Source organism: Melospiza melodia, chromosome 3 (genome assembly GCF_035770615.1).
Source record: "Melospiza melodia melodia isolate bMelMel2 chromosome 3, bMelMel2.pri, whole genome shotgun sequence".
NCBI lineage: Eukaryota > Metazoa > Chordata > Aves > Passeriformes > Passerellidae > Melospiza > Melospiza melodia.
In genome coordinates this window covers 70,107,149-70,121,888 of record NC_086196.1, presented here as the reverse complement: position 1 = coordinate 70,121,888, position 14,740 = coordinate 70,107,149, and the positions used below count along the sequence as shown (strand labels likewise).

Here is a 14,740-nt window from a genome sequence, read left to right as displayed (position 1 = left end):
ATTCTTCACACCTGCATTGGTTTCTTTGGCCACTGAAACCAAGCCTAACCCAGACCATGATTTAGTTATAGGTCATTTAGCTTTAAAATGAGACGGGAAACTCTCATAGGTAAAACACAGTTTTGTAAAACACAGGATCCAATCAGCTAGCTCAGAACTGTGCAGGCCTAGCCACAAATTCTTACACTTCCTGGCCTTCCATAGCCTTGGCTGCTATTCTGGATGTTTTCCTTTTGTTGAAGATTCACTTTAGCAGTCAAGTCAGCAAAACAGAACACAGAAGATATAAAAATTGCCTTATAATATTTACAAAGAGCAGCCTTGCAGATAGGTTTGAATAACTTTTATATTCATTCAGAAATTTTTGTGAGAATTTCTTTAGAGTCATGGAAGAGGTTTTAAAGTTGCTCTTTTCACTTTGTTGGGTATTTCTTAATGTCTATCATAATATATTAAGGGCATAAACTTTTCAATAGAAAAAAATGCTGAATACTGCAAATCTCATCAGTCAGTTTGACAAAGCACGTGCATGAAGAAATCCACTGGATCCCTACCACAAGGAGTTTGCTCCATATTTTCTGAACACTAATACTCCAAGCTACAAAAGTGACTTCTTTGGAAGCACTGGATGTTTTGTGTTTCCTACTCAAGGAGAGTGTCCATTATCTTTAACATGTTTCAACAGAACAAGTAATTTTCTCTTAAAATGGTCAAGATTGAATGCTTGTTGTAATAAGCTTCAAATTGAATCAGTTTTAAAATTTTCCCAGTAAGCTCCTCAGAGTCTGCCCATTTTTTCCCTTTCTGTGTGACAGCTTCCAGTCTCCATTCCATGCCATGAATACCCAGAGGTCTTCCTCTGCAGAACAAGAGGCCATCGTGATCATTGTCTCTTAATAAAGCAAAGTTCAGTGAGGGTGCTCCGGGAATCCTAACTGATTAAACTGTAATCCATTTTCCCCTTGATTCATTCTGACAGGGATAGTAATAATTTTCTCAGTCTTGAGCAAGTCAAACCACACTGGTCAGATGCTCTCAGTCCATTCTGCAATCATCTGCCATTCAGAATCTACTCTTGTACTTTCCAAGATAGGTGAACTGTTTGCTTGCTTGCTAGCTACCTACAATCCAGACTCCTGACTGCACATTTCAGTACCACTTTCCCTTCTTTCCCACTGGGATATGATTATACTGGATCACTGATGGCTTTTAATTCCAATAGTCTTGGTTCTTTGCAAGGCTGAAATAGAGAAACACATGGGGTCACAACAAAATATGAAAAAGCACCTGTTTTTTTCTCAAATAAATTCTAGATCTTTAAGCTGGTGTCTCACCTATGAGGAACCTGAGCACATGGTAGTAGGCATAACCTTGGGCTACATGCAGTCCCAAGCTATGATGTAGCAATCTTCCACATTATTCCCACACAGAAAAGGTTAATTTGCTGCATCTTTATGCTGTGTGTTCCATGGAGCACTACTCCATGGGAGCTTATTGGAGGCAGGTACTTCCCATAGAACACGCTCCACCAAAAGAAGTAAGTTAACTTTCTCTTAAAGGTAAGAGCCAAGTGCTTTCTAGCAGTTACCTGCTGTGCAGGTGCCTAAGGCAGCCCTGTAAAGGCACAGAAGTACCACATGATGCTCAAGCACTGCTCATGCTGCAACAGCTGTGACCTGGAAAAGAGGTTCTTGTTTCTAGCCTTTTCTGGTATTTAATGTAGATGGAAACTGCATCTTTCAGAATGAGATTTTCCAGGAGAATTTAGCTAAAAGATAGATAATCTAGCAAAATGGAAGATAACTGCAAAATTCCTTGCAAATGGAAGACAAAGTCTCTGGGACTTGAGTGAGCTAGAGGAAATAAATGAATGAGGTAGTGGGGACAGAAGTGAAACACCTACTTAACTGAAACCTCATTTCAGTAGTTTGCTCCAGTTAATTAAGTATTGAGGAAAATGGATGCAGAAAGTACATTTTAAAGCAATCAAGTACTGCCAGAAATCAAGCCAGCAATTTGAAAAGAGAACAACACTGCTCTCTGGCATCTGACAAAATAAGATATTTGACAGGGAACAATATGTGCAGTACTGGTTAATTGGGAGGCGAGGAGAAGAATAATCATAGCTGCATTACTGAATTTATAGAAGTGTCTCCAGTGTACCACAGGGACGATGTGAATTTGTGGAATCCTCCTGCCTGCTACAGCAAGCCAGCAATCACTTACATTCCCATCAACATTTTTTTCAATGTACCCTAGACAGCAATGCAGAAATAGCAACTGTGGTGGCTGAGCCCAGGAGAATTGCCTTTAAAATGACTGTAAAATCCCCCACTTTCCTCTATTGATGAAGAGATATTAGATAAGAAACAAGTGGGGAAGAATTAACCCTTGGTCTCCTATGCTAAAGCTCATCAGAGTGGGGTACAACCCTTTCCCAGTTATTAGAGTATGGAATCTGGCTATTCCAGCATCAGTTCTGCAACAGGTTAGGTTGACTGTGTGTTTTTGCAAAGCATCATCTTTGGAGCAAAGACAAGACCTTAATTTCCCTCTCTTTTACTTCTAAGCTGTAGCCCAACACCATGGGAACTCAACCCATAAACTCAGCTACATTTTGGAAGCTCTGGCAGCACATTCAAGGCTCTATTTTCTTCCCTGCAGCTGGCTCACTCACCTTCCATTTTTAACATGCCATTTTGATCACATTTTAATGATGTTTTCAACACAAGAGTGCTGATTTGTCAAAGAAGTCAGCAATGGGGATGGAGACACCTGAACAAACCAATCATTTGATACCCTTCCCAATCATACTTGGAGCAGTGTAAGGGGATGTGCACTTTGTGGGAGATGATTATTTAGATACTTTGATATAAACCAATATTTTCATGTGTCTCAGCAGTAAATTTGCTGGCTTGAAGACAACATCAGGAGCCAGATACCAAACACTTATATAAAAAGAGAAGTAAAAGAGCAGCTAACCAAGTTAAACAAGCAGTGAAGAAAGTAGGAGATCTGGGAATCACAAAATAGATTCTTTCCTCTGTAATTTTTCAAAAGAAATTGAAGAGAAGGAAAAATCCCAGAGGATGAAGTATCAGTCTTCTCCATTACTACTTTTAGCCTCCATGATTGGAATCTAAGGCAATTACGTTCATCCAAAGTTAAGTTAATCCAAACTATGCTTCCCTCAGAAGAACTAAAATCTTCAGTCTCTCAGCCTGGCAGTGTCTAAAACCACACATAAGTTTAAATATCAACAAGAGTGCTGAAAACAGACTATTTTTCAATTTGAGGTCAAAAGAATACAGAATACTTCCCTTTCTCTATACTGAAAAAAAGGAATTGAAGCAGTCTCCAACCACAATGAATAACTTCCAACTTCCCATTTTGCCTCTAGAAGAAAAAAATGAGTAGTCAGATGTGGATACACAGCCTTCATGAAAATGTGAATCTTCCTTCACAAGATCAAATGTATTTACACTGTATTTTGTGTGGTACTCAGCAGGCCACCTAAATAAAGGAGCCCTGAAATAAAGGAACCTCTGTATCTAGCACAGAGCAGATACTCACTAAGCTTCCATCTGTTTAATTTATGAAGCACAGTAGCAGAAAAGCAAAATACAAAGAGCTGCTGATTTTTCTATGCATCCATCAGACCTTTCACTGAAGTATTTCAACAGCTGTATTGTCAATAGAGATCGTGATTTGTCTGCTGTTAAAAAAGCTTCCAGGAATAAAACCATGCAAAAAGCCAAACAGATTTAGCTGTTACATAGCTACATCCTGTTTTTCTATGTTCCACAGAGTTTTTCTACACTGAAATAAGTGCTTGGGTGTGCAGATAAGTATGTCAGAGAACATCCACACACAGATATATATATATAATATTTATATATTATATAATATTTATAATATTTATATATTATATATACATCAATCTATCTATTATATATACATCCATCTATCTACTATATGTACATCTATCTCTGTCTATCTATCTAATCTATATACAGAGATTATCTCCTATCTCCTGGCCCTGGAACTATAGATAGACTAGTCCATATATCAAACAAGTCCACAACATTGCCTTTGAATAGTGCTTATTGCAGTCTGCTTTCACCACAGTCCACCTTGCATCCACTTGTCAACATCATTAATTTCAAACAGCTGTTTTCAATTGCTGTTTTCTGCAGAAAATTGCTGGCAGCCTTTTGTAATTTATGGCTATTTGGGATAAGATAGCCAAAGCAGAGGGAGGTGGAATGATTTTAAGGGTTAGACAGCTGAAACCTCAAACAGCAAGAACAAGGCACCTGAAACTAATTCTGGGACAAATCAGGAGTGTTCTCCAGCACCTGGGCCACAGTGGTATTGGGTTTTTTTCCTACAGTGTTTACATTGTTCAGCAATGTTACCCTGTGTAACATTGTGGCATGTGTTGCATGGGGTGTTGCACAGCCCATTAGGTGTGTGTTGCACTGTTTTCTGTCATCACTTTCAAGGTTTTAGGGCACTATTTGCTTTGCTGTCCAAGACACACTTCTGAGACCAGGCACATTTGGATTCATCACTGGTATTTTTCTTCCTGCTTAAAAGTGTATTAATTTGCATCAACTGTAGGGCACACCAAGAAAACTAGCTGGATAGTGAGAGTGTGATTCTTCTTTTAGCTCCATCTCTCCCTCCCACTGGCCATCACTGAATAAGCAGACTCCTCCAAGTGGTCCCAGTGAGACGACAAACATAGAACTGGCAGCACTGTCCCCAAGGGTGGAAATGCAGGGCAGTGCAGAGAACTTGTGATCACCCTGCAGCCAAGGGGGCTCCGCAAATCAGGGCAGGATCTGATATTTAAATATTTTAAATTCTGACACCTGAGAGATCAGTTCAAGCATTAAGCAGCCCACAAACAAATCCCCTCTTATGTTTTTCTTTCATTACTAGGTAAAAATGAGAAGAATAGTTTGTGAACATCACAAACCACCCAGACCCTTCCATCACCTGTGTGAGAACGCGGCAGAAGGATGCCAGCATTCCTGCAACATGCTTTTAATGTACAGCTCTGGGCATTTCAGGGAGCATGTCCATTTGGGACAGCAAACTAGATTTTACAGCAATCATAATGTAAACCTTGGGTAAAGAGGAAAGTGAAGAAGAGACCCAGCTAATGCACCTTCCTGTGATGTAACACTGTATCACTATGGCAACAACCAGGTTAGCATGCTAAGAACAATAGCAGAGCACCAGAGACATTTTTACAGGGACTTTTACAGTCAGAGTAGAAAGCCACATACAAGTGTCCTTTCATTCATTACAGAGAGATGACAGAACACATCCTATGCAATCCTACTAGGAATCCCGATGAGGCACTCTGATTTTTTGTTCTGCATGTTTGATATACATATAGATTGGAAATTACATTCTTGATAGAGCTTTCTTTTGTGGATTGTGACATGAAGTCTCATCAGTTTGCAAGGGAATGTAAAATATGAAGTCCCACTTTCAACAGATTCAGGCATTAATCAAAGACCTCTTTAAAATCTTAACCTACAGCAAAATACATACATACTAGTACTCCAATACATACTAGTTGCTAAAAAATCCCCAGACATTGCAACATTTCAAAATGCAAACATCTCACACTTAATGAAATATAAAGACTTATAAAATACAAATGCAGGCATGTAGGAAAATATGTAACAACTGAAGTCTCAATGCATTCTTTTACTGATGATAGTCACTTCTTTCACTATAACATAGTTGTTCAAATTTGTCTGGTTAAGATTAGACAGCTTTCTAAAGATAGATGTTTTTTCCACACTCTTCTCCAAGTGGGACACTTTTCAAGGCATCAGATTAGAATAGAAAAACAGTGATTTGGCTAAATAAAACACCAGTTTTGTTTGGGTTTTTTCTATTATCGGCTACCAAAGCCTCTTCATACCCATGTTTCTATCTCAAGAGACTTAATTTTTTTTTAAATTGCTAATTCCATAAATGATTCCTTTAAGATACAAAACTTGGTCTGAAACAATTTAGCTTTTATGAACTTTGACAGTATCCTGACATAAGATGAGGTAATAAAATGCATCCTTTAAGATAGGTCCCTTTCAGTTTACAAGGATTGTTTTAATTACCTAACACTTGAGTTAACAAACAACTGGAGATGTTTAAGAAAAAGCCACAAGATCTACAGCTGTGACCCCAAGCCCTGGTATATCTAGTTACTGAAGGATAGTTTGTGTGGCAAGATTTTGATCTTTTGAATAAAGAAAAATATTTTCATTTGCCTGATTCTGTTACACATATTTGATACAAATGTTGAATTTCTTTCAAGATGTTTTGGTTAGACTGATGAGTAGATCATTTGTTCCCCTAAACTGACTGCATTCTAACAGACAGTATTGTAAGAAAGGCAGAATAATGGTGTGTATGTATATGTAAAAAAGAGAACTCTGCTTTGAGGGTGAAACTAACCATGAAGTAGAAGGTATCATTACATTTTGAAAGTTCAGCTTGCAACCTAAGTATTGTCTCTTAGTTTAAAGAATTTTTTCAAGGTGTAGAAAACATTATTACATGCTTTTGTTGAAAGAAGAAACATCTTTCTGACACAGTAACAACAACAATGTGAAAATGCCTCTCTGCTGTGTATCTTGGAGATTTAGGGCACTACTGCTCATGTTCAGGAGCTTGATTTCCCTAATACCTGGCCAGGCCAGGTGAGCATAAGCAATATGAATTATCAGCAAGTCATTTCTGCTTAGTTACATAATGACTGGTGTTGATGTCACTTTTTTCTATAGTGTTAAATTGGTCTCTGCTGCTGAGCAAGCCCAGTTAGACCTTTGAAATCCACAAGCTGGGGTGAACATTTTTGTAATGAATCCTTCTAAATTCAAGTGCACTGTCATGAACTGGATGGAGTTGTTTCTCCTGTATTGATGATACCAGAATCTTATATGCTATTTCCAGAAAAGTCACATTCTTTTGATATCTCAAAGATCTTTCCTGAATGAAAAGGAAGTAACTAGAGCATTCCACACACATATTTCTTGACACCTGAATGTTTCCCAACACATCCATTCTCCTTACATCAGGTACAGCTCTTCAATGATTTTCAGAGAGACAGATTTGAGGTTAAGCATTGTCAAAGTGAAGAGTAACCTGCAGCAGAGCAGCAGCCAGCCCCTGCTGGCAGAACAAGAACAAAATTGTTATGATAGGGCCCTTTCTGGCCAGGTACAGAGTGCTCACCCCCATCTTGCTGAGGTTTACTGGCTGGCCAAGGGCCAGTTGCCAGATGTGCAGATCAACATACGACCTTCAGCTAGGGAAGTACACTGTCAGATGCTTCGTTTCAGGGAAACAGGCAGTCCTCTCTGGCTTTGTTTGAATCATGTCTCACCCCTATTGCAGTGTTATTCCATCAGGAAGAAGGGATACCAAGACACAGAACACTAGCTAGGCCTGTGCACTGGATGCACTTTCTATCTGGTTCTATATTTTAGTGTTGCACTTAGAAAATAAGTCACTGTTTCATTTTGAATAATATAATAGTGTTTGCCACATTTTTCCTAGAAACTGTAATTTTTAGATACTTAAGTAAGTTTATTTTCCATTAGTAAATCAACCATTGGTAGACAATAAAAATGACAACAATTAACTACATGGCAAAATGCAGCCACTTTTTCTACATTTTAATTTTTTTAACAGCTTTATAAAGAAGTATTTACAGAAAATTCTACAATTACATCTAAAAGGAAGTTGTAGCCAGGTGGGGGTTGGTCTCTTCTCTCAGTTAACCAGCAACAGGACAAGAGGACACAGACTCAAGCTGCACGAGAGGGGGTTTAGGCCATTAGGAAGAAGTTCTTCACAGAAAGAGTGATTGGACATTGGAATGGGCTGCCCAGGGAGGTGGTGGAGTCACCATTCCTGGAGGCATTTAAGAAAAGACTAGATGTGACACTCAGTGCCATGGTCTGGTTGACAAAGTGACATTAGGCCATAGGTTAGACTCAATGACCTCAAAGGTCTTTTCCAACCTAATTGATTCTGTGATTCTATAAAAAGATCAGTTATATCTGTTCACTATTATTTCAAAAGTTTGTGTGACTATTGCTATTAGTAAATACTCACAAGGAAGCTCTGCAGAACCCATATATCGTTATTCATTGGAGAAAAGAAAATGGTGCCCTCCAGATAGTTCTGGTATTTATTTTACAAACTGGTTTTGATCACCAGTTATTCTGAGTAGTGACTAATTCAGATTTACTGCACCTTACAATTTTCTTTTTGCTCATCTCGTTCAGATAATGCTTGCTCATTTAGGGAACTTTTTGCTTTGTGCATCTTGCGACTCTCCCTAGTGTTATCAGAGAGAGGTTTTGGGGATTGTTTCTGCAGGCAAAGAGGTGACCTTGGTGTAGAATTCATTGGTGGAAAAGCTTGGGACCGCTGCTCATCATTTTCCTGTAACACAAACAAAAACATCCTTGTTTTACCGGTAATGGAAAACCATATTAGCTTTCCGCCTTGGGTTGAAAGGCTTGCTGCGAAAGACTAAATATTGGGAATTTGCAAAAGACATAGACTTATTGGAAGCATAAAAACATATTTTTAAGGCACTTATCACTCTGAATACACAACACAGTGAGGCTTGATAACTCTTGTTTTGTTGTGGTATGAGATGAAATATCTGCTACGCTGCTGGCAAGCTATTTTCCAGGAGCAGAAAACAGCTACACAAGGAACAGACAGTACTATTAAGCTGTTTACTAAAGTACCTGGTAGTGTGTATCAAGAGCTGTATTTAATTTTTTCTCTACATATTCTGCAAATGTAAAGCACAGGTGTCACTTTTTTGCTGACATCTGGGCAGAAACCACTGCTTTCACATTTTGACCGATGTGCAGTCAAAGCACTCAATTTAAATTCTACATTAAATTCACACAGAAAAGTGAATAAATTTGCATATGAACATGACAGGCACTTTTTAAGCACCTTGAGAAATTTGCAACAGTTTGAAACTAGATATTTGAAATAAAGTAGATGCAAGTATCTATCAAAGAGAAGGAAACAAGGTTTACTTCACTTTTAAAACAAGACACACCATTTACTGTATTAATATAAAGCATGGAACAACACGTTTTCATGGTTTCAACAAATGATGAAACAATATGAGCATTTCCTCCAGAAATTCCCAATGTACATCATCTTGAAATAAAACCAATACACATTCAGCAGTGTCTGAGAGAAGAGCACAAATTCCTGGAACTGATGACTGGCATATTTACACTTGGGGGAACAAAACCAACACTGAAATGTTAATAACTGCCATATAGTTGAAGGTGAGGAGTAGCCTGTCCTTGGACCTAGACAATACAAGTTTAGACAAAGAGGAGGAATGTTTGGGAAATCCCTCCTTCAGTTAAATGAGAAAATATTACTGATTAATTGTTTCTTGCTATAACCCTGACTATGGTCAGCAAGAGTCTACAACAAGCTTATACCATGCTGGCAGGTGATTACTACACAACTTTCTCTGACTGAGGCTTCCTTTCTTTTTTGCACTACTCAGGTTCTTTACAAGCAACACCATTTGTTTCTAAGGTTATAGGGAAACAGACAGGAGTATAAATAAAATTTATTGGCATCACTTAATGAAACAGTAATAAAACACAGACCTCCAGGCAATGTCTGTAAGAAGCAGCAACTCTTGGCAAGTGGGGTAATTATCACTTGAAACAACATACAAAAATTCAGTGGACTCACTTTCACTGCAAAACACCAATTTTATATTGCTGTATCTCCAAAAAATTATGGGTCTGATCTGATTTGTCTTCCCAATGGTGCTTTCTGGCCTCAAAAGCTATACATCCACTAAACTATGTGGCATTTCCCTTTACTTACTTTTGGTATCTTGCCACATAGTTTAGGTACTAATACAAAATAACTGGATTAAAAAAAAAAAAAAAAAAGAAAAAACCCAAAAAGCGATGTGCAAGATTCTGCTGATTGTCAAGAGAATACTTTTGTGCAACCTGGCAAACTGGAAGGATTTTTATTTACTGACATATTTCTGTGTAGCTCTCATACAAAGAGCTACCAATAACTACTCTTTTATTGCTCAACTTGAGATAACATGGTTACAAACTTTGGAGGAGGTTTTGGACAACAAAGGTTCATTTCTGTCCTAAAGTTGGAACAATTTTCTATAATCTGCAAAGTATTTGCATCATCTTAGAAAGAACACATTGCTCTGATGTACTGTGAAACATTCAGCAATGTGTCTATTACTGAAAACACAAAGCTAATTAAACTTCACTTACTAACCTTTTTTTAATAAGAGTCCACTTTCAAAACATAACTGTGTAGTATTTATTTGTTTTGATAGCATCAAAATCTGGTAAGCATGACCAAGCTGGTCTAGTGGAAGCTGTCCCTGTCTGTGGCAGGGAGGTTGGAATTAGCTGATCTTTTAATGTCCCTTCCAACAAAACCCACTCTTTATAATCCAGATGTTCCCTATTTACACATTTAATAGCCTCCCTTATATCTGTAGTTATTCTAGAAATTCCAAGAAGAGCTGTGTGCAGCAAACTTCAAGCTCAAACTCCTAAAGGTTAGTCTTTTTGCTGATTACTTTCTCTGCAACCTAAGAAGTCACAGTATAAGGAATATATGCTCTTTAATATCTGTTATAAGAAATTGAAAACATGCCTGCATTGAATTTACATTTCCCACTGGCTATTCCTATGAGCTCACAAATAAAAACATATGAACAATTTGCACATTGATACTATGGTAAGACCTATGTCATTTTTCAGTCATTCAGTATTTATGATCTTCTCTCCACTCTGTTGTTGAGGAACATAAAGAATGCTATGTCCTCAAATTCACTTGGCAAGATGAATATGTTTAGTGAATGCATTAAGTCTTCCCATGACTTTGATACCCAGATAAAATTTTTCCAAGTTACCTTTTGTGGTTTGCTGCCACCAGGTGTCAAAGAGCAGTGCTCACCAAGATGGTCTGGTCTGCATTTCTGTGAGTCCTGGGCAGGCAAAGGCCTCTTCTCACTTGAGGAAGCCACATGGGGACTGGATCTGAGGTGCAGCGTTGTTCTACGTAAAATGTAAGGGCTGACCTTGCCCCTGGGGATGTCAGCAAACCCTGAAAAATAAACAGCTTCTATAAAAACCTAAAGCAATCACACTTCCTCAAATGGATTTCTTTTTTCACAATAGGAATAAAATAGCTGATTGAAATAAATCATCTGTTCCATTGGAGAAAATGGAACAAAGAGATTGCTGAATAGATCTTGCATATTCCAAAATTCAAATGCAAAACTTGTGTATCACAGAAGAACCATTGAATTACAAGAGCAATTCTATAGAAAAATAAAAAATCAAAAAGTGTTTCGTCTTTTTATTTACAAGTACATTATTATGTAGACAGTAATTTCAAACTGAAAACCAGTACTGGTTAATTCCTGATACCGTGGCATGATGCTCTTGATTTTTAATACTTTTCTCTGTGTAGAACTATTTATGTATAGACTGGTTATTATCTCTCTATCTAGCCTAGAAGACAAACATAAACTGGCACATATGTCCTCAGAACAGGGCTACTTTTAGAAGATATAGTAATGCTGGTAAGAAAGTGAAATGCAAATAATGTTTAGCTTTAGAAATCCTGACTTCTGGGAGCGACCACCAAAGCTGAGGCTATTCAGTATCCCTATGGTTTGTCCTTTAACGATAGCAAATACATTAATTATAAAGGGCAGGTTAATGGGTAGTTGAACTCACAAGACATTTTTCAAGCCCTGATTCGTGCAGTCTTCTCAGTTACCCTCTGCTGCAGCAAACCCTTATATGGAGTACCAGGCTGCCTAATTTCATGGCATTCACAGCAGACAGAAAGTGAACTTTCATGAAGATGAGAGTTAATTAATTAATCTTCTCACAAAGATGAATGTCTTACTGCTGTGGGCAAGTCAGTTTCAACTCAGGGGATTTTAGTCGATTTAATGTTTTGCAAATTAACCCACTTTAATTATTGGTATTGAAAGAAATAAAAGCCCACAAATAAGCAAACACTTGGAGAACACACATGGGCTTCCCTCCAGACACCACTCCTTCCCAGTTTCTGGTCTTCAGTTGCCTCACTGCACACTACACCTGTGAATGAGGGGATGGGAGCACAGGAGACTGCTGGGACCACTTAACTGTTAGCAGAATGGGAATTATTAATCCAACAGAAATGTATTCTGCTGGCTAACACTGGCACTCCACAAAAGCTAACTTGGCACCAACTGCCACATCTCTCATTGACTCCTTTCACCTTCCATCACTATCACCAAAAATGTTTGCATAGTCACCAACTCAGAGTGAAAGCCATTCAACAAAAGAGAAAAGCACACCTGCTGTACTCAGAGAACATTTGCCTTTACAAGACATAAATACCTTTTTGCACTATTTCTGGAAGCCCATCCAGCTCACAGTCAGTGTTGTCCTGACCCTGCAGATTTTGAGAGATATCACACTTCCTTTTCTTTTTCAATGAAGTCACTGGAGCAGGAGATCTTGGTTCTCCATTGTCTTTCCTGCTGTCTTCACATCTCTGCCTTTTACTTGAAAGCTTAGTGGTACCTTCATCTGACCTTCTGTCTTTGACAGAGTGTTTGCTCTTTTGCGTTAATGACTTCTCTGAATTCAGCAAAGGAGTGCTGACAGCATCACTCGCTCGCTGTTTCAGCTGAGTACTCAACAAATTGACTTGTGTTTTTAGCATCTCATTTTCTTCCTCTAGTTTATGATATTTAACAATAAGAGAGCAGTATTTCTCCAAGTTCTCATTTGCTTCTCTGGTCTTTGCTTCCGTAGATTCCTGCAATTCTTCCAATTTTAATTTAATTTCTTCTGTAATGGCATTATCATCAGCACCTTTTCAAAGAAAAACATGATTATTCATATAACTGACATAATAAAATAAGCATATGTAAGAATTTATTATGCAATGGTCACACATCTTTTAATTACACATGTTTTGTAACACTGCAACTATAAAAAAAATGACTGTGAAACAAATTCAGTAATATGATAGGCATAATAATGTCCCTGTTAAATAGAGCACAAATATACAAATTGTGAAAAGAATCCTGACCAATGCATGGGGAAACATTTTCCTTCTCATTTTGTAGTTTCTGAACACTCCATTTGTACCCTTAACTTGCTTTAAGTATCATTTACAATACAGTTCATCTCATGAGGTGAACTAAAATATTAAGAACAGAGCATGAGAATCAGAGGAAAAAGCTTGCTGGAAAATGATAAAAGAACTCACACACAACTTCATAAGAAAAACATCCCTTTTCTTCCTCAAGTCACTTACACCAAAAATGTAACATTTAATAAATTTATTCAGAACCTAGTGTTGTTTCTGAGAAAAGAAACAACACCTTTAAGATGAGAAAGATTAGTTAGATTTTTAAAATGTTTGACATTTGCACTTGTAACTTTTTATGCTAATTAAGAATCATGCTCTGTATTAGAGCTGCATATGCAAGTGGACATTTTAGGGAACAAGAAAGTTTTACAGATTAATGCACCACTATGAAAGCATTAAGACAATCTAGATTCAATTACCTTCTTTATTATGCTTTGCCATAGCCAGATTTTCCTTCTTTAGCAGCTCATCATGTTCAGCTAGTTGTTTCTGCAACTCTTCCTTTTCCTGTTCCAGCTGCTTGCAGGATTTCATCCACATCTGCACTTTACTGTGGGCATATTCATTTTCCTTCTTCAGCTGAATTATAATGTTACTATTATCAGCCTAAAAAATAAGAAATTCAGTTATCTCACCAGAAACATAATTCCTCCTTTTAAACATCATAATATCAAACAGAGTAACAGTAAAAGATCTCCAAGATCATCAAGTCCAACCTTTGGCCAAACACCACCATATTAACTAATTCATAGCACTAAGGGCCACCTTGAGCTGTTCCTTCAACCCTTCCAAGGGTGCCAACTCCACTTCCCTGGGCAGCCCCTTCCAATGCTTTACACTGTTTTCTAAAGGAAAGAAATTCTTCACAATGTCCAACCTGAACCTTTTACCATCCCGTTGATCTGGTACCAACCTGTGTGCAAATACCACACAGTGAGCACAGCCAGAAGCCTTCTCTGCTACACTGACACTACCTTGGGTATGTTTTCTGGCACACATCCACAGGATTTTATCCTTGGACTGCTCTTATTAACCAAATTAACACCACAGTGGAGAGCCCTAAGAAGAAAGAACTGTTGAGCAAGATGAACATTTTGTAATTCAGTGTTTACTTGCATGTAAATTGAATTGACTGTTTCTTCAAGAGTGCATTTATGAAGACAGTAATTCCTGAAGTGGGAGTGCTGAGCTGGAGCCAGAAATCAATCAGACAAAATAGACCAAAGCCACCCAGAAACCAAGAAAAATGCAGGGATAGGATTATTGGTACAGAAGTACAGTGTATGTACAGTGAAGCTTCACCTGTGCTACTAAAAAGCAAACCAAGAATATGAAGAGCTGTTCCCAGTCATCAGTAGCTCACAGTATGTGGAGCTCATATTCCAGCATCCCTGAGGACAATTCTATCAGAGAATTACACTAGTTAATACCTGTAATGAGAATTCTATATAAAATGGAACTGAAAAAGCTGAATCAAGAGCAATCCATCAAGACTAGTGCT

At 38.0% G+C, this 14,740-nt stretch overlaps 1 protein-coding gene across 1 annotated transcript in view; it reads right to left on the bottom strand.

Moving 5' to 3' along the window:
* Window positions 1-7,722: 7,722 nt before the first annotated feature.
* CENPF (centromere protein F) overlaps window positions 7,723-14,740 on the bottom strand; it is a 35,553-nt gene continuing 28,535 nt past the window's right edge. Inside the window, exons 17-20 of the mRNA XM_063152177.1 lie at window positions 13,659-13,845; window positions 12,477-12,956; window positions 10,988-11,181; window positions 7,723-8,478 (exon numbers count right to left, since the gene is read on the bottom strand). Coding sequence (XP_063008247.1) covers window positions 8,278-8,478; window positions 10,988-11,181; window positions 12,477-12,956; window positions 13,659-13,845 — 1,062 coding nt within the window. The 3' untranslated portion in view covers window positions 7,723-8,277. The remainder of the gene's footprint in view (window positions 8,479-10,987; window positions 11,182-12,476; window positions 12,957-13,658; window positions 13,846-14,740) is intronic.